Genomic DNA, 20,070 nt, shown 5'->3' with positions numbered 1-20,070 from the left:
TGATTTCGTTTGTCTATCTCCTTGATCAAAGCTTTGTAGGCCTTTGCCTTTTATGTTTCAGGTAGGAGGGCTCCTTTCATCATTTCTCTTAAGGCAGGTTTAGTGGTGATGAACTCCCTCAGCTTTTGTTTATCTGGGAAAGCTTTTATTTCTCTGTCAAATCTGAAGGATAATTTCGCTGGATAGAGTATTCTTGGCTGAAAGATTTTGTCTTGCATTATTTTGAATATATCATTCCATTCTCTCCTAGCCTGTAAGGTTTCTGCTGAGAAATCCTCAGAAAGCCTGATAGGGGTTCCTTTGTAGGTTATTTTCTTCTGCTTTGCTGCATGTAATATTTTTTTCTTTGTCATTAACTTTTGCCAGTTTTAATATTATATGCCTTGGAGAAGGTCTTTTTGCATTGATGTAATTAGGAGTTCTATTGGCTTCATGTACTTGTAAGTCTATTTCCTTCCCCAGGTTTGGGAAGTTCTCAGCTATTATTTCTTTGACCAAGCTCTCTTCTCCTTTTTCCCTCTCTTCTCCCTCTGGAATATCCATAATTCTTATGTTACTTTTACGAATTGAGTTGGATATTTCTTGAAGAATTTCTTCATTTTTTAAAAATCTTAGTTCTCTCTCCTCCTCCACCTGAAGCATTTCCATATTTCTGTCTTCTAATTCACTAATTCTGTCCTCCATAAGATCTGCTCTATTTTTTGTGCTTTCTACATTATTTTTTATCTCATTAATTATGTTCTTCATCTCCAGAATTTCTGTATAGTTTTTTTAGAGCTCTAGTCTCCTTGGTGAAGTATTCCTTCTGTTCATTAATTTTATTCCTGAGCTCATTAAACTGTCTTTCTGTGTTTTCTTGTAACTCGTTGAGTTTCTTTATGACAGCTATTTTGAGTTCTCCGTCATTTAGATTGTAAATCTCTGTGACTTCAGGATTGGTTTCTGGAGACTTGTCATTTTCCTTTTGCTCTGCAGTGTTACTGTAGTTCTTCATGGTGTTTGATGAATTGATGCTCTGCTGGTGCGTTTTTGGTAGTATCAGGTCGCAGATTCCACCTGCCACTGCTGGGGATGGGCAGGAGCTGTATTTTCTGTTCCTGCTCCATCTGCTGGTAGTTGTGCCTGTTGAGCCGCTCTGCATTCACAAGACCTGGCCACAGCCACTCAGCAGGTCTCGCTCATGCAAGTGGGGCCGCTGCACTTGGCAGGTGGGTTCAGCTGAGGTGCTGTGCTAGGCAGGAAGGGTGCTTTCATGCAGGCTGGTGCTGTGCTTCTGGGTGGGTCCTGCGGGCTGCTGTGCTTAGCGGGTGGGGCCCTTTCACATGGGCTGAGCTGCTGCCGTTTGGCAAGTTGCACTTGCGTGGGCAGGGTGCCTTCCTGCAGGCCAGGTGCTGCGCTCAGTGTGCAGGTTTGCAGGCTGCTGCGCTTGGTGGGCGGGGTGCCTTCTCGGGTGCTGAGCTGCCGCCACTCAGTGGGGAGCTTTGGTTATGGGCAGGGCTACTGCAGCTTGGTGGGCACTCCCACTGGCCAGGCTACCATTCCAAAAGCACTTGCCTGTGGCCCAGGCTGCCCCCACCTCCACTCACAGTCATGCCGGCTGCTGTGTGAGGATCCAAGACCTGGATCGCTGCCACCAGGGAGGGGGAGAGGGCTGCTTCCCTAGTTCCACTGCTTCCTGGGGATCCAGTCCACCCACCTTCACATGTATAGCTGCGTGGATCTCTCAGGCTTCCTGTTGTGTTGTGTAGGGAATCCTCTGTTGGTTAATGAATGTCTGTTTAGTTGTAACTTAGAGGGGAGAGACAAAGGGTACAACTCACTCCACCATGATGCTGACATCACCTCCCGATAGTGAATAGTTTTAATCAAGAAGTATTCCTACTGTTAAAAAGAAGACAACAGCCCCAAAATGGAGTCACTTATGCTAAGGACCATCAAAACTTAATACCTAACCTCACTGCAGTTTCAACCTTCCCAGGAATGTGACTTTTAACCAGGCAACCTGGAATTTCCTGGTCAGTGCTAGGAGGTGATCCACTGATAGACCCCTTCTGTTCCCTTTAGGTGGGCAACCTTGCCTAGAACAATGCATTCTTTGCTAATAATTTCCTTTCTTCCACATTCTCTTTAAAAACCTTTAAAAACTTTTCCTAATTACCTCAATACCTTTCCTTTCTGCAGCTCAGTGGAGCTCCTTTCTCTTTCCTAGATGGGATGCTGCCGAATTCATGAATCGTTCAATAAAGCCAATTTGATCTTTTAAATTTACTCAGTTGAATTTTTTGTTGTTTAACACTACTAATTAAAAAAATACATCATATGACTATAATGAAGTTGAGTTGTCATAAGGCTTGTAAAAAATACATTTTTGCTTTATACGCCTTTTTAGGTAGTCAGTGTATTTTATGATTACAACTAAAGTTCATTATAAAATTTTGATTACTTTATTGTAACTGTAATAAATATATGTATGTGAAATGCAATAGTATACAAAATACAAGTAGCCCCAGATGTCCCTATTTTCTCTTCTCTAAGGGGCTAAGGAAGAAAAGAGAGATTTAGCCTCTGGTAGAGTGGCTTATTCAGGTGGTAGGTGTTCCCATAAGAATCTTTCTTTTGGTTTTGGCCAGCCCTCAAGTTCTTATCTTTGATCAGTCACTGATCTTGGGACTGATTAGGGTTACCTCTGGGGAAGATTGTGAAGTAACCAAAGCTTTTGTTTGTCACCCCTCAGATTACTTTGGCATCTACTTCCTGTCTCTGGCACTGTTTTTTTTTGAGGAAGATCAGCCCTGAGCTAACATCCGTGCTAATCCTCCTCTTTTTGCTGAGGAAGACCGGCTCTGAGCTAACATCTATTGCCAATCCTCCTCCTTTTTTTTCCCCCAAAGCCCCAGTGGATAGTTGTATGTCATAGTTGCACATCCTTCTAGTTGCTGTACGTGGGACGTGGCCTCTGCATGGCCGGAGAAGCAGTGTATAGGTGTGTGCCCGGGGTCTGAACCCAGGCCGCCAGCAGCGGAGCACGTGCTCTTAACTGCTAAGCCACGGGGTTGGCCCTGGCACTCTTTTTTTTCTAGGTCCACATATCGACATTTCCTCTCTAATCATTTACACATTAGTTGGACTTTAACCCAATAAACTCCCTTTCTTAGGGGTATTTGCATGTTATACCTTATCTCCAATTGTGAATGCAAAGGTTTGTTTCTGGTCTTCAAGTTTTTTTGTTTTGTTTTGTTTTTGTTTTTGTTTTGTTTTGTTTTGCTGAGGAAGATTCGCCCTGAGCTAACATCTGTTGCCATTCTTCCTCTTTCTTTGCTTGAGGAAGATTATCCCAGAGCTAACATCTGTGCTGGTCTTCAAGTTTTAAGCACTGATAAGCTAATATAGAAACTCTTTGGAAGGAGAGGGGCTGCCTAGGTGTCTGCTCTTGAAATTGTATTTTATAAGTGTATATTTTCTCAGTTTATGAATATGGCCAGCTCCCAACTTACTGTTCTTAGGTAACTGCAAATTCTGAGGTCAAGTGCACCTCTGTGTACACACTCAGCTCTTGCACATGATCACACATATAAATGTTCAAAAGGACAGGTAGGTGGCAAAATGTGGAATTTACTAATTAGGAAAAGAAATACATGCTTTTCATTAGAAATAAATTAGTAAACTCACTTTCTATGCTATCTTTATCTCTTCCTCATAATAAATCTCTAGTGTCAGACTAAACCTGGAGCTTTTTTTTCTTTTTCTTTTTTTTCCAGTTTGACAAATGGACAGACTCTCAAAGGAGAAGAATCCTGACAGGCCTGTTAGAACGCTGCTCCCTGTCACAGCAAAAGTTCTGCTGTCGAAAGCTTCAGGAAAAAATTCCAGCAGAAGCTTTGGATTTTACTACCAAGCTTCCAAGGGTGTTATCTTTATATATCTTTTCTTTCTTGGACCCCCGAAGCCTTTGTCGTTGTGCACAGGTAACGGCAAAGAAGCAAGGTACAGCATTTTGTAAGGAGAGCCTAGGAATTTCGGAAATTGGATAACTTAAGGGAAAAAAAGCACATACATAAAACCAAGAAGTAGATGAGATGGTCAGTATGTTTACTCTGTGTCGTTTGGATAAACCTCCATCTCCTTTGTGTCTAACTCTGTATTTACTGCTAAAACAGGGGGGAGAAGTATAAGATACCATTAATGTCCACAAAAAATGTATTAGCTAGTTGGTGAGGCAAAGACACATAGAAGAAATGGTTCATCAGCAGGATAGTCTTGTATTGTATAGCATATAAATACAATAAAATGCTAAATTATATAGTGCAGGCCATTCATAACTAGAAAACCTCAAAGTAAGGTGCTAATGAGATATGTGTAAAAGAGTATGAGACTAAAAGAGTTCAGAGTGGGCATGTATGCTCACAGAGGCCTTGGAAAAGGAGCTGACCGTTATTTTCTAAGAAGCAATTTCATGATGTATTAAAGTGTAGTTAAATTATTTAAGTATAAAACTGGTAGTCATTTTGTTGAGTCTTTTCATAGAGTCCAGTAAGCAGTAAGAAAGGTGAATTATTCAATAATTATGTTGGGACAATTGGGCAGCTATCTGAAAAATAAATTCTAGTAGAATAAAAGATTGATATGAAATCAAAGGAAACCATGAAAGTATTCAAAGAAAACATGGGGAAGGAGGCCTTTGTGAGTATTCTATAATACCCAGAAGCCTTAAAAGAAAATACGTAATTTAAAATCTTGCTTTATTCATTTTATATATATTTTATGTTTCTATGTATATTTTATAAGCAAGAATAAAGAAAGGAAGATTTTAAATTGTGCCTATAAAAATTAAAATTTTCTCTGTGGAAAAGAACACCATAAATATATCCAAACTGTAAACAGGGAAAAAACATATTGCCAACGAAGGGCTAATTTCCTTATTTTTTAAAGAACACCTATAAATTTATATTAAGAAAAAAACAATGAACAACTCAGCAGAAAAATGATCAAAGGAAATGAACAAGTAGTTCACAGAAAGAAATGCAGATATTTCTAAAATATATAAGATGCTTAGCCTCATTATGACATGCCATCTGTCATGACTCAATGACAGTTTTTTTTTTTAATGATAATATTCTATACTGGTGAGGATGTAGGGAAACAAGAACTTGCACATATTGTTTGTAGATAAATTGGTGCAACTACCATGGAGAACAATTTGGTGATATTAAATTTTTAAGTAAAGATTCCCTTTGACCCAGCAGTTATACTTCTTGGATTTTGGCTGATGGGTATACTCAACATACTCAAAAATTACGTCTGTCTAAGAATATTGCAACATTGTTTGTAATAGAAAAGTTTGGAAACAATGGAAGTGTCTACCATTAGGGAGATGTATAAATAAATTGCAACAATCCCCAAGATACATCATTAGTAAAAAAAAGTGAAAGTACAGAACTGTCCTACCATTTTGAAAATAAAAAAGAATATGGACATATTTGTTAATATAGGCCTAGAATATTTCTGGATACACCTAAGAAGCTGGTAACAGTGGTTACATCTAGGGAAGGAAATGAGTGACTAGAGGACAGAGATGGGAGAGAGACTTCTTTTTTACCGTATGTCCCTTTGTGTCTTTGAATTTAGTATAATGTATACATGTCACCTATTCCAAAATTGAAACAATTTTTCAAAAGAGCATAGCATTCTAAATGTCCAATAACAGGAAAGTATTATACAGCCATATGATGAATTATAATGCAGCCATTATAAAACATGTTTTGGAAGAACAGAGATGCTTATGATATGTAAAATGAAGAAAGCATGATTTTAAATTATATAGAGTTTTCCAATTTTGTTTCATTCATGCCTAGAAAAAAGAAAGCAAAAGAACTCTACCAGGTTGTTAATAATGGTCATCTCTGATGGATGAGGTTATGGGTATTGTTTTTCTTTAAACTTCTCAGAATTTTCCAAGTTTTCCACAATGAGAATGTTATCATTTGACAGAAATGTTATTTGCAATTGCTAATCCTATCATCTATGTGCACCATATGTCAGTCTTGCAAGATTTAAGTAGTATGTTTTATTCCCAGTACTGACTGTGAGGACACAGGCAGTTGTTCTTCAGTTAGATTTAAAGTAAACAATAAAGTCATTGCACTAAAGTGAGCTTTGGGCTGTTTAAAAAGATGGGGGTTGGGGGTCTTATAGTTTTGAAAGCTCCTACCTGCCCCTCAATTCTCCTTATTCTGTCTACCTTAAAAAAAAAAGAAACACCAAAAAGCAAAACAAGCAAAAACTTTATCTACCCTGGGGGAAAAGAAACCAACTTAAATACCCAGGTCTAAGCAAGATCTAAGGAAAAGGAGGAAAGAAGTGAGAATTGAGAAACTTTTCTTCCCATCCTCTCCCTCCAAAACCTCACCTTTCCATTGAATTCTGAGTTAATTAACCATATAGGGATTAAGGTCAGTGTTGTTTCATTTCTGGGTTGAACAAAGTAGATGTAATTTCTGTTTCTGTCTGCAGGGCTCTATCGGATCCTCTGATCTTTTTCTCCTTGCAGCTCCTAGACCTGTTATTTCTTCTAATTGTGCCCTCCTCTCTCCTGCATGTCTCATCTTCAGCACATAAAACAATGCTAAACATAGTAGGAACACAGTACATGGTGGATGGAAGGAGAGAGGAAAGGGGAATAAATAAATGGATGTATGGATAACAAGGCCCATTAGAGTGTTCTGCTTATTTTTTTGGCACTCAAAAGTTATTAGTTATTTAATTAATCTTGAAAAAGAGGCCAGTTTTCCAAGGATGAAATTTGAGTTTGAAAGTTAGATGTTCTCTTTGCAACTCTGACAGATAACAGGCAGAATGCCGTCTCAACTTATATATGAACTTGACCCTAGTTTCTAGCAAGTCTTATTCAAAATTGGAGTAAATTGTTGTAAATACTGCTACACATAGTAGGGTCACCTCCACCATTTGCTGGGTGTGTGGCATTGACCATAATTCTATGGAAATGGAATGTACAGAACAAATACTTTATGCTCTATGGAATCTTAAAGGCTATATAGGACACACCATATAGTATCAATAATTCTTTTCCCTTTATAAAATTTATGGGCCGGCCCAGTGGCGCAAGCGGTTAAGTGCGTGCGCTCCGCTGCGGCAGCCCGGGGTTCCCTGGTTCGGATCCCGGGCGCGTGCCGGCGCACCGCTTGGCAAGCCATGCTGTGGCGGCATCCCATATAAAGTGGAGGAAGATGGGCACAGATGTTAGCCCAGGGCCAGTCTTCCTCAGCAAAAAAAAAAAAAAAGAAAGAAAAAAAAAAGGGGGAAGATTGGCAGACGTTAGCACAGGGCTGATCCTCCTCACACACACACAAAAAATTATATTTGCTTAAGTCATAAGAATGGAGGGAAAATGGAAACATACTATGAAAAGAATAAACAATGTGCAGACAGGAGTTTCTATAACGTTTGTATAACTTTCGTATGACCTTTAGGAACCTTTAGAAAGTTCCAAATCTGTCTGAGCCAGTTTCCTTATTTGCAATATGAGAGTAATAATTATACTTACCTCCTTAGGTTGCCATGAGGATAGTTAGTAGATGCTCAATAAATATTAGTTGTCTCTGATTCTAAGTCTGAATTAACATTTAGAGAAAATCCTTCTGCCTGGATAGGAAGCAGTTTAGGTAGGAGGTAACTGTTTAAGCTGTGATTTGGAGGAAAAGGACAAAAAAGTTATCTCAGGTCCAGCGTGACAGCTCAAAACCTAGTGAAAGTGGGCATGTAAACTGAGTAGGATTTTTGTTGTTTTTTTTCCAATTGTTGTTTTCCCAGGTGAGCTGGCATTGGAAGAACTTAACTGAGCTGGATCAGCTCTGGATGCTCAAATGTTTACGGTTTAACTGGTACATCAATTTCTCTCCAACTCCCTTTGAACAGGGTGTATGGAAGAAGCACTATATTCAAATGGTGAAAGAACTTCATGTTACCAAGCCTAAGGTAAATTTGAGGCAAAAAGCATCACACTTACAAACATCAGCTATTTAGGAATTCTAGAACTAAGACTAAATGATCAAAGTTGGGGAAGGGGGTTGGTTCAAATGAAACATACTGTGACTTCAAAATTCTCCTTTTCTGAGAGCTTGACAGCCTTTTTCAAGAGATCCATGTTGATTGAGAGCCCTCATCTGACACTTTCAAACCACAGTTCCACCCAGGAGGTTAGGACTATGGAGCTCCTCACTGTGTCCAGGACCTGGGTCTCTGTATCTCTGACTCAGATACCAGACAGTTCTGACCCACAGTGTCAGAACTCTGTGGGTAATGTGCAGCATTTGTTATCTTTGGGTCATCAGATTTCACTTTACTAATTCAAATTTTCTATGATTCTACCAGGTGAGCTGAAGTTTATTTTTGTATTGTTTATTAAGAAAAGTTTTCCAATAAATCAGTAATTAGGCAAGGGCATAATGGGCATATTAAAGTTCTTTTTAAGCTAGAAACTAGCAATGTAAAGTATTTACACAAAATCATAAAAAATAAATAATGCAAGAATAGTTTTTTCTAGTGGTTTTCTATGCATTATAACCAATGTTTATGTTCATTCTTATAGTCACAGTTAATTAGATAACTTGTGGGAAATTTTTATGAGCCTTTTCTTTATGGCATGATCTATACACATGCAGAGTTGTGCATCATTTTAGACAATAGATGAGTTCCTGAAAAATTATGTGTAAATTAAATTTTTTAAATGATTTTTAAAACCACAGGAGTATCATATTCTATGAAAAAGCTGCAGTGAATCCTGTTAAAATTGAAGAATCCTTTTGAAATATGAATAGTCAACTCCTAATTTGCTCATTTAGGTTAGTTTTATTGTGTTTTCTCAAAGCAGAATCCATCTATATTTAATATAGTAATAAACTATGCATAATTAATATTTTTACAATTGCAGTGATAAAACTAGTTTTTCTGATTTCAGTAATTGGTGTGCTCCATGAGGATTTCTTTAAAAAAGAAAAATTTTAAATGCAGTGATGGAAAAAGTTATTTTAAAAATTACCGTAGCTATGACTTCTTTTCTCATAAGAGTTTTCTTGTCTCTCATTCTCAATTGGGGGCAGGGAATGGCATTTAGTAGCTGAAACTTGGGCTGTTCTGCGGGCAGAGAGAGAAAGTGATTAAGCAACTTATAGAATGAAAAGAAGTTTTGAGTATTATATATAAGACTGATTTTAATGCTTCATCTTCAGCAGTAACTCTTTTTCCACATAATATTTATGCATAACTATATTTTAAAATAATGAATAGTTCTGATGTAAGAAAATTTCCACCTCTTTGCTCAGTATTAAATTTCTGGAGTACTTTGTTGTATTAAACTTTAGTTTTTCTGTTGAAGAAGTAGACCTAAATCAGAAACACAAAGGTTAATAAAAGCAACTAATAATCTTAAATGTATTGATTAAAGAAATAGATCTAAGTCAGAAAGACTAAGATTGATAAAGCCTCCTGACTAAGGTTAATAAAGTCAACTGTCAGCCCTATACATACCTGAATAATTTGTGTAATTCCCTGTGAGGTTGCTCCAATGATGGTGAACATAGACAGCCACTAGAGTAGAGCATAATTTACCTTCCCTCAAGCAACATCACCTTCTCCCTTCCCCTCAATACCTTGTACCTGGCATATGCTCCAGCAGAGCTTTAGAAAGCATTTTATGAGCAGATGGTAGTGATTAATACTAGTGTCCTCAACCTTAAAATGAGAAGACTGGACTAGAATAATCTTTATAACTGTCTGTAAGACTACGTTATCTACTCCAAAAAACATAATTTCAAAAAGACTTCATCTAGAAAAAGAAGAGTAAGTTAAACCCAAAGTAGATAGAAGGGAGAAATAATGAAGAGCCGAGATCAATGAAACTGAAAACAGAAAAACAATAGGGAAAACCAATGAAACCAAAGCTACTGCTTTGAAAACATAAATAAAATTGGTGAGTTTCTACCTAGACTGATCAAGGAAATAAAAGAGAGAAAACACAAATTACTAGTAACAGGAATGAAGGAGGGGGCATCACTACAGATCCTGTAGACATTAGAAGAATAATGAGAGAATATTATGATAATGAGAGAATTAGAGAAGATGTCACTAAATTCAACAACCTAGATGAAATGGACAATCCTTGAAAAACACAAATTACCCAAACAGTCTCAATAAGAAATAGAAAACGTGAATAAATCTTTATCAATTTAAAAATTGAATTAATAATTTTAAAACTTTCCACAAAATTCCAGACCCAGATAGCTTTATTGGTGAATTCTGTCACACATTTAAGGAAGAAATACCAATTGTGCACAAACTCTTTCAGAAAATAGAGGAAGAGGGAACACTTCCCAACTCATTACCTTTATACCAAAACCAGATAAAGAATTTATAAGAAAAAATAAAACCACAGACCAATATCCCTCATGAACACAGATTTAAAAATCCTTTAAAAATATTAGCATATTAGGGCCGGCCCCGTGGCTTAGCGGCTAAGTGCGCGCGCTCCGCTGCTGGCGGCCCGGGTTCAGATCCCGGGTGCGCACCGACGCACCGCTTCTCTGGCCATGCTGAGGCCGTGTCCCACATACAGCAACTAGAAGGATGTGCAGCTATGACATAGAACTATCTACTGGGGCTTTGGGGGGAAAAATAAATAAATAAATAAATCTTTAAAAAAAAAAAAATATTAGCATATTAAATCCAGTAATATATAAAGAAAAGAACAATACATGATGACCAAGTAGGATGTATCCAAAGAGAGTAAGGTTGGCATAATATTCCAAAATCAATCGATGTAATTCACAGAATAAAAGAGAAAAGATGATCATTTCAGTATATGCAAACAAAAGCATTTAACAAAAAATTCAACATTCATTCATGATTTTAAAAATTCAAGCATTTTGTACTTTTCAGGATTACTGGTGTTTTTTTCTATATAATTACTGGCATTTATGCCTGAATTTTTCCTCCTGCAATTGTTTTTATCATCATATATTATTTATTCCCAGTGTATTAAACTAGACCTCCTGCAGCAAGACAGACAGATTTTATTCAATTTAAGCTCAGAAATGAAATGAATGTCCCTTCTAAATGAGACCTGCACAAAATGTTGAATACTAAACCAATAATGAGCTATTGATTATGTAATATAAACTGTCTTAATCTACTAGACTACAATCATTCATTAAATGGGTAAATATTTATTAAATACTGTTATGTGCTAGGTGCTAAGAGTATAATGATCCTAACCCTGCTTTCAAGGAGCCTAGTCTAGTGGTAGACAAATAAATAATTACAACACTGAATACTAAGTGCTAGCCTATAAAAGAAATAGATACAAAGAGTAGTTGGAACAAGGATAAGAAACTAACTGGTTCTGCTTGGAGGGACTGGGAAATTTCTTAATTTTCACAAACAATTCAAGCAAACCCATTTACCAAGCAAAGCTTCCCTAATCTCTTTAAGAACAAAAATTAAGCCTTTAATGGCTTCTCAACATACCAATACCACTTCCCTGAGGCTACAGCCACATAAAAACCTTATGAAATTCACACACACAAAACAGACTTTCAGTTTGGGAAATTAAAGCAAAAGTATTCTTTGGGAGCGGCTGAGGTTTTGATAATTGGTAAAATCTGTAGTCCACCCCTACATAACTCGAAATTGTCTCTATGGTAATTAGGGCTGCAGTACTGTTTTGGGGAGGAAAGTGTACATTTTTATCAACAAATTAACTGCAATTGTGGAAAAACTACATAATGATGTGGCGGAAGAGGCGGCAGTACCGGAGAGAGTTCAGTGCGTGGACTGGAAGCAGGACAGTCCCAGACTCAACTTCTGACTCTGAGTCTTGCTATGTCTGTAGCAGTGCGCAAATTAATTGGTTTATCCTAGCTTCAGTTTCTTCTTCTGTAAAATGGGAGTAGTAACGATTACTTTTTAGAGTTATTGTGAAGGTTAACTAAAATAATGCGTGAAAACTTCCTGAGAGAGCGCCTGGCACATAGCAAGTACTCCTGGGTTGGTGGCTGCTGTAATCATTGTTACCATTATCATTGCCATCGTGGTGATAATGGTGATGATGACGATGATATTCTTTGTTTTATTGTCATTATTATTACAGTGTTTTAAGAATGGAAATAATTAATCTTCTAGACACCTCCAAAAGACGGCTTTGTGATTGCTGATGTGCAGCCAGTTACAAGCAGTTCTCCAGAGGAAAAGCAGTCTGCTTCATCAGCTTTCCCGCCCTCGTCCTCTCTAAGAAAGAAGAATCAGCCAGGGGAGAAAGAACTCCCACCCTGGCGATCCTCCGACAAGCACCCAACTGATATCATTCGCTTCAATTACCTGGACAACTGTGACCCCATCGAGCAAATCTGGCAAGGGTGAGAAGCTCCATGCCCTTCTCCACTTCTTTGCTTTCAGAAACAATTTACTGGCACTTCAGTAGATGAAAATAGAACTTACTGTGAAATACAAATGCTTTTCAATACATAGAAGCAAAAAGTAATTGAAAAGTAAACAAACCATTATTGGTAAATTAGCCCTGTTCATTAGGATTTGTTTGCATTTTGTAGCTGTAATGATTTAACATTATAGCTTCTTTTAATATTTCAATACCTCAAATTCCAATCCAGCATCATAGGGTTCATTCTAGTCTTTTCCTATTCCATATTTGCACCTCCCCTCTCTGACAGAGAGAAACCTGGCTCTCATATTTATTTAATGTATAATAATATAAAGATTACATATCATAAATATTACTATATACATATATGTCTATATGTATTATTTTTGTATTATTTTGTATAAAATCGTGTATTACATATAGTGTGTGTATACACACACACACACAGAGTATATATTTACTTACAAACTCTGAAAGTAATTTCAGAATTGCTGACCCAGATCACTATTAAAACAAATCTACTAACTAGAATTCAATATTTGTTTATGGCTCTTTTTTGCCTTTAGTCTGAGGGTATATACGCATAATACTGTGTTCAAAAGTTATATGGGTTTTTTTTTAATATCTCCTTCTGTGTGGGTATGTCACATGGTTCTAAAGTTAAAACTATATAAAAGTATACAAAAAGTGTACAAAAGGTATACTCTGAGAAGTACCACCCCCCCCCATGTCTACCACTCCACTCCCACCCTGTCATCTTTTCTACCCCATTCCCAGTAACAAATCTAATTAGTTTCTGGTTTATCCTTCCAGTATTGCTTTTTGCACAGAGTTACAAGAGATTCCATTTTTTCAACTATCTGATTGGCAAAAACTTTAAAGTTTGATAATATATTCTATTGGTGAGGCTGTGGGCAAACAGGCACCCTCATACATTGCTGGTAGGAATATAAATTGACACAAACCTTATGGAGGGACATTTGACAATATCTAGCAAAAATACATATGTATTTACATTTTGACCCAGCAATTCCACTTCTAGGAATCAACTTTGAAAATACCAAAAGTACATCTGCACAGGAACATTTATTGCAGCGTTGTCTATGATTTTAAAATACTGGAAATAAATTCTCATACATAAGAGAATGTCTGTTGAATAAACTAGGTATGGTCCCTTCACACAATGGAGTACTAGGCAACTGTAAAAATGAAAGAGGAAGATCTCTATGAACTGATAAGGAGTGATTTCCAGGGTACATTGTTAATCGAGAAAAGCAAATTGCAAAAGAATATAGTATGACACCCATAGTATAGAAAGATGACAAAGTAAGAAAATATACATCTGTATCTGTATATACATATATACTGTTCACTTGTTAACACACACACATACAGGATAAAAAAGAAATTAAGGAAACAAATTTTGAAACATTTGAGAATGTTTTAATATATCTGCCATGTTTTTAGAATATATTTCAACAGATTAATATCAAGGCAGCATAGGGTAGTAACAGTGTACAGCCTGTGGGGCCAATCTGCTTGGGTTCAAATCCAGACACCTCTAGCTATGTGGCCCTGGGGAGTCCCTTGACCCCTCTGTGCCTCAGTTTCCACATCTATAAAATGGCAATGGTAGTAATACCTAAGTCATAGCATCACTGTGAGGATTAATATATGTGACATATGCTTATAATAGTGCCTGACACATAGTAAGTAAGGACTTCTTGTGTAGGATAGTTTCTAAAATTGTATTATTTGGCTAATAAAGAAAAAGGTAATCCCATAAGGCCTGATGACTTGGCCATTAAGATTACGCACATATTTTCAGGACTATTTGTGTCCCTTTGGAGGTGAGATGAGATGAGAGCGGTATCCCTAATTAAGCAAGAATTAAGCCCTTTGAGGGCACAGACCATGCCTTACTCCTCTTTATATCCCTACTGACTGGCATTGCAATACTTGTTACATGTTTGATTTTGAGAGAAGTGTAGCTTTTTGATTCATGAACTTTAAATTCATCTAGTTGTGTCAGAAAAAAGTCCAATTAGTTCGCTGATAATTTAGAAAGTACTGAGGGATAAAAAACAAGGTACAAAACAGAGTTTGAAAAAAATACTACCATTTATATTAAAATAGGTGGAGGAGAAAGAAACAAATATATTTGTATATACATAAAATATCTCTGGAATATACACAAGAAACTGATACTATCATTTGCCTTGAAGGAGGAGAACTGTAAGTTAGAGACAAGGGTGGATAGGAAATTTTTCACTGTAGATCCTTTCGAACTCTTGAATTTTGAACCATTGTGAATGTACTGACTATGTGTTGATCAGTGTATCCCTAGAGATAGTATTTAAGAGTTTGTACGTGGCGCTTAGTCTGGACTAGGATGGTAAATGAGAGAGAGGCAAACTTAGATACCCAGGCATATGAATGGTACATTAACATGAGATAAACTGATAACTTCCTGAGTTTTCTGTGAGACTCAAATACTATTTGTGAAAGGCAATAATTACATTAAATGTTAATGTACTGAACACCCCAATTAAACAGCAGAGATTATCAGAATGGATAAAAAGGCAAGAACCAACTATATGCTTTTTACTAGAGACACATCTTAAATATAAAGACACAGATGGGTTTAAAAATAAAGTGATGGAAAAAGATGTACCATGCAAGAGTAAGCATAAGAAAGAAAGAATGACCACTAATGTCAGATAAAATAGACATCAAGACAAAGAGTATTACCAAAGATAAAGAGGGACATTTCATAATGATACAGAAATCAACTAAACAGAAAGACATAACTGTTACAAATGCATATGTACCTAATTACGAAGCCTCAAAGTACATAAGGCAAAAATTGACAGATTTAAAGAGATAAATAGACAATTCCACAACCACATTGTTTTCAAGTGCATGTGCTACATTCACCAAAATAGACCAGATTCTTGGACTCCTCAAAGAGTGCCATGGGGGGAAAAAGAGGTGGGGAAAGTGTTCTAGACATAAAAGATATAACAACCAAATGCAGTTGGAATCTAGATGGGATTCTGGTTCAACAAAGAAAGACTATAAAAAGCATTCTTGAGACAATTGCAGAAATTTGAATGTGGACTGGAAATAAAATGATATTAAAGAATTACTGTTCATTTTCTAAGGTATGATGATACTAGTGTGGTTAGGTAGGTAAATGTCTTTATCTTAGGAGATGAGTGTTGAAGTATTTAGGAGTGAAGCGTCTGCAATTTACTTTCTCATGGCGTGGTAAAAATACATACATATATATATGTTGTGTGTATGTATTTATGTATATAGAGAGATAAACCAAAAATAGCAAAATGTTATTAATTGTTGAATGTAGTTGGAGAGTATATGGGTAATCACTGTACTATTACAACTATTCTGTATGTTTGAAATTTCTTAACTAAAAGTTGGGGGAAATTTTTGAAAATTAAGCAGCAAGAAATATTTGGGCAAAGTTGATCTTTTTAAATAAAACTTTTTATAATGGAAATTCAAATATATATAAAAGCAGAGAGAATAGAACTCCTTGTAACCATCATCTAGCATTAACAGTTTTCAACTCATGACCAGTCTGGTTTCATTTATTCCCCACCCACTCTGCCTTCCCCAGGTTACTTTGGAGACAAATCTAAATGTCGTGTTATTTCATTCATACATATTTCAATGCCTATCCTTAAAAGATAGACTCTAGGGGCCGGCCCTGTGGCATAGCAGTTAAGTGCACACGCTCCGCTGCTGGCGGCCTGGGCTCAGATCCCGGGCGTGCACTGATGCACCGCTTGTCAGGCCATGCTGTGGCGGCGTCCCACATAAAGTGGAGGAAGACAGGCACGGATGTTAGCTCAGGGCAGTCTTCCTCAGCAAAAAAGAGGAGGATTGGCATGGATGTTAGCTCAGGGCTGATCTTCCTCATAAAAAAAAAAAAAGACTCTAAAAATCATGGCATGATATCATTATCACATCTAAATCAATGAATAATTCCTTAGTATAATCAATCAAATATCAAGTCAGTTTTCAGGTTTCCTTGAATGTCTCATAAGTGTGTGATATTTTTAGACAGTTGGTTTTTTAATCAGGTTCCAAGTAAGAGCTACATATTGCATTTGGTCCACGTGTCACTTAAGTCTTTCTTTTTGATCTATAGGTTTCCCTTCTGGCCTTTTTTTCTCCCTTGCACTTTGTTTGTTATAGAAATCAGCTCATTTATCCTGTAGAGCTTCTCACATTCTGGATTTTGCTGATTATACTCCCAACATGCAGCTTACCGTGTTCCTCTGTCTCCTGTACTTGGCCGTGCTGGTAGTCAGATCTAGAGGCTTGAGTATGTAATGATCATGTACTTCCATCATGAGGCACATAATTTCTGGTTGTCTCTCTTTTTGTGATGTTAGTGACTAGTGATGATCATTGCCTAGATCTATTATTTTAGGCAAACTTTTTCTGGAAAGGGCTAGACAGCAAATACATTAGGCTTTGCAGGACACATCTCTGTCACAACTGCCCAACTCTGCCATTGTAGCCTGAAAATAGCCATAGACAGTATGCAAAAAATAAGCATCTATGTTCCAATCAAACTTTTATTTACAAGAACAGGCAGGGGGCCAGAGTTGGCCTCTGGGCTGTAGTTTGCTGATCTCTACTTTATCCTAATGTATATGACAGTTTTAGAAAACAAATATTAATATTAATACAAACAATAGGATTACTGAAAAATGTTTAATATTTCTTTGCCTGTGTTTTTGTCCTTAGGATATATTCTGCTAAGAATATTCAGATAAATTACTGTGTTAAAGTCCCCCGAAATAATTCCTCTCTGTGTGGTAATGCCACCAACTCAAAAGACAAGATTGTTTGTTTCATTTTGTTTTTAGATTTTAGAGATTTTCTTCCTTCATGTTATTTTATAATTTTGAGAAAAATTGAGATGGTTCCAAAGTCAAATATATAAAATAAGATATATTTGGAGAAGTCTAGCTTCTCTTCCTACCCCTCCAACTGTTCCTTGTTATTAATTGGATCACATGGGAATCCTACTTATAGGTAACCATTTTTCAAAATGTTATGGTATAATCCTTCCATTGAAGAAAATATAAGCAAATATACACACACACATCCCTTTCTGAAATAAATGGTAGCACACAGTACATACCCTTTTATCCACCTTTCTTTCTTCATGTAACAGTATATCCTGGAGATCACTCCACAGTTTTATATAGAAATATTCTGCCTTCCTTTTTACAGCTCATAGTCCTCCATTGTGTGGATGTGCCAGAGTTTATTCAACCAGTTCTCTAGTGATAGACATTTGGCTCGTTTCCAGTTTAATGAAGACAATCTTTTAAATCACAGGAACAACAAAATCAGACAGATAGCTTTGCAAACCAACAAAGTTTTAAAATGATCATTTGTAATTTTTCCAATGCTTTCCAATTTACAGAAGAAGGAAAAAACACGAAATGACCCCAGATTTCAGCCGACACTCACATGATAAGAAAAATAAATTGCAGGACAAATCCAAGCTCAGAAAAGCACAGTCACTGGTAAGTATTGTTTACAAAAGATTCCCACCACAACATTGATGAAAGTCACTGGATCTCTAATCCTACTTGTGACATTGAATTTGTTTTTTTAATCAGGATCATCAAGTGGTAGTTTAAATCCTGGTCTCTGACACTGACTGAGAGGCTGTGTAACCTTGAAGATGCCTTTTATTTAATCTCTCTGAGCCTCTGTTTTCTCCTCTGTTTAAAAAAAAAAGAGACTGGATGAACTCATGTGTATGAATCTGCTTTGAAAACTATATAGTAGGAAGGGAGCATTATTATCATTGTTTGTTTCTTGTGCTGTGAGTCCTCTGGAGTGGAGGGAGAGAGGCTACAGAAATTTCTCTGTAGAAATTACATGTCTAAAGAATGAAGGTTCCACTGACCTAAGAAAAAGGTATGCTTTCCATAGCTTTCCTGCTACCAGGAAGGCATGATTATAAAAATACATTTTAAGTAACTTCAGAAAAAATGAATTAAGAACTTTGCTTTCCCTAATTAAAAAATAGCTAACTGGCTCCCTAATAAAGTCAGTAATTATGACCAGGGAGCATTATCATTTCATAGCACCGTTTCCCACATTGTGGTTCTGAACCAAGTAGATCCCTTTCAGCACATATGAGAGTCTTTGGAGCAAAGTAGAAGGGAATAAGGGTGAAATAAAAAGTTTATGTTAGAAGTAAAGATTTAGAAAAAAGCTGAGGATAGACACTCAAGGAAAATTAATGTAAAACAGATGTCAATTGGGAGAGGAATAAGTATGTACTCATGAATAAATCACTTTTATAGCTCTGCTTTAAGGCCCTATTACTTCTGTGTAAATGTATTTTCAAGTGTTATGTTCCGAAAAAAGAGAGAGAGAGAGGGATGAGCTTTTTAAAATAGGGCAGTCTGTATTCTGAGGGCCAATTTTGTTAGACTGGATGAGACTTATCACAGACATATGTACAGACGCCCAAGGAAATGGGGAAGCTTAAAGCAGAGCAGTAAAATTGTCAGTGAAAACCATTAATTGAGAAATATAACTTTATGAGGCTTATCACACAGGCCATTCAGGCAAGCTTCTGCCTGGTCTCCTGGCTCCTCCTAGGCCAGGAGTAGAAGAGAAATCAGGGGGAGAACAAGGAATTTGAAGGACGATAAACGTTGATGGTGATGTCTGCTTACAAGTTATCAGCACAGTCAAACATTTCTCCGGCTTAAAAAACAAAACAAAACAAAAAATCACAGGCTAAACAGAAGCCTTCCCCATGGGCTCTTGACATTTACCATCTGCCACACACTGGCAGGGCTTGCTTAAGTTAATATATTCATTATAAATTAAAAACTTAAAAAGTTATGCTAATTAAAGCTGAAAGGGAAACCAGGGCAAAGTAAACAATGATAGAGAACAATTAAGCTATTAATAAATGAAGTGTGTGATGGTATCGATCTACTTGTATTGTTTATGTAAACATACTAATTATAATCACTATTTATGCTTGGTAGTTTTGATAAGGAGCATAAGGCATAATTAAACCCTCCAAAAGTAGACTATGATCCTTGACTCGGGAACGATGCCAGTGATAGGCTTGGCTGTGTGGGCCACAGGGCCGCGTATGGCTGAGGCCCCCTCTCCACGCGGTGGCAGTTTGCCCTCACTGGCGGCCACATCCCTCAGGGGAAATAAGCAACCTCCTAAGTGAGGCAAGATGATTGTGAAAATGAAGAAAGGCTGTATGGAGGGCTAAGAGAAGACGAAACGGTATTGAGGAAATTTAATTAGGAGACGTAAGGAGAGTCGGGAGTAAAACTCTGACACCTGCAGCTGTAGAGAGAGCATGGGAGACAGGGCCCAGGTGCAATGGTGATGGAGAAAATCATGTATTCCTTCGACAGAAAGTACCAGATCATTTAGACAGGCGTATCTAGGAAGATTTCCGGAGGAACTAGAGAAACAGGTGAGCCCGCGAAACTTAGGGGAACACATTATAAAGGCGAGGATGAGAGGGACAGACCCCCAAAGCCCCACCCAGGAGGCATCTGAGACCTGAACACCTGAGTATTCCT

The 20,070-nt window shown here is 37.1% G+C and overlaps 1 protein-coding gene across 2 annotated transcripts in view; it reads left to right on the top strand.

Annotated features, from left to right (window-relative positions):
• Positions 1-20,070, top strand: part of FBXO16 (F-box protein 16) — a 57,527-nt gene that overhangs the window by 23,655 nt on the left and 13,802 nt on the right. For both annotated transcript variants that reach the window (XM_087437375.1, XM_087437376.1), the window contains exons 4-7: positions 3,759-3,965; positions 7,828-7,992; positions 12,193-12,425; positions 17,916-18,018. In XM_087437375.1, coding sequence (XP_087293501.1) covers positions 3,759-3,965; positions 7,828-7,992; positions 12,193-12,425; positions 17,916-18,018 — 708 coding nt within the window. The remainder of the gene's footprint in view (positions 1-3,758; positions 3,966-7,827; positions 7,993-12,192; positions 12,426-17,915; positions 18,019-20,070) is intronic.

Source organism: Ceratotherium simum, chromosome 12, assembly GCF_057802395.1.
Source record: "Ceratotherium simum simum isolate JZ-2026a chromosome 12, ASM5780239v1, whole genome shotgun sequence".
Taxonomy (NCBI): Eukaryota; Metazoa; Chordata; class Mammalia; order Perissodactyla; family Rhinocerotidae; genus Ceratotherium; species Ceratotherium simum.
This window is presented reverse-complemented; position numbering and strand designations above follow the sequence as displayed.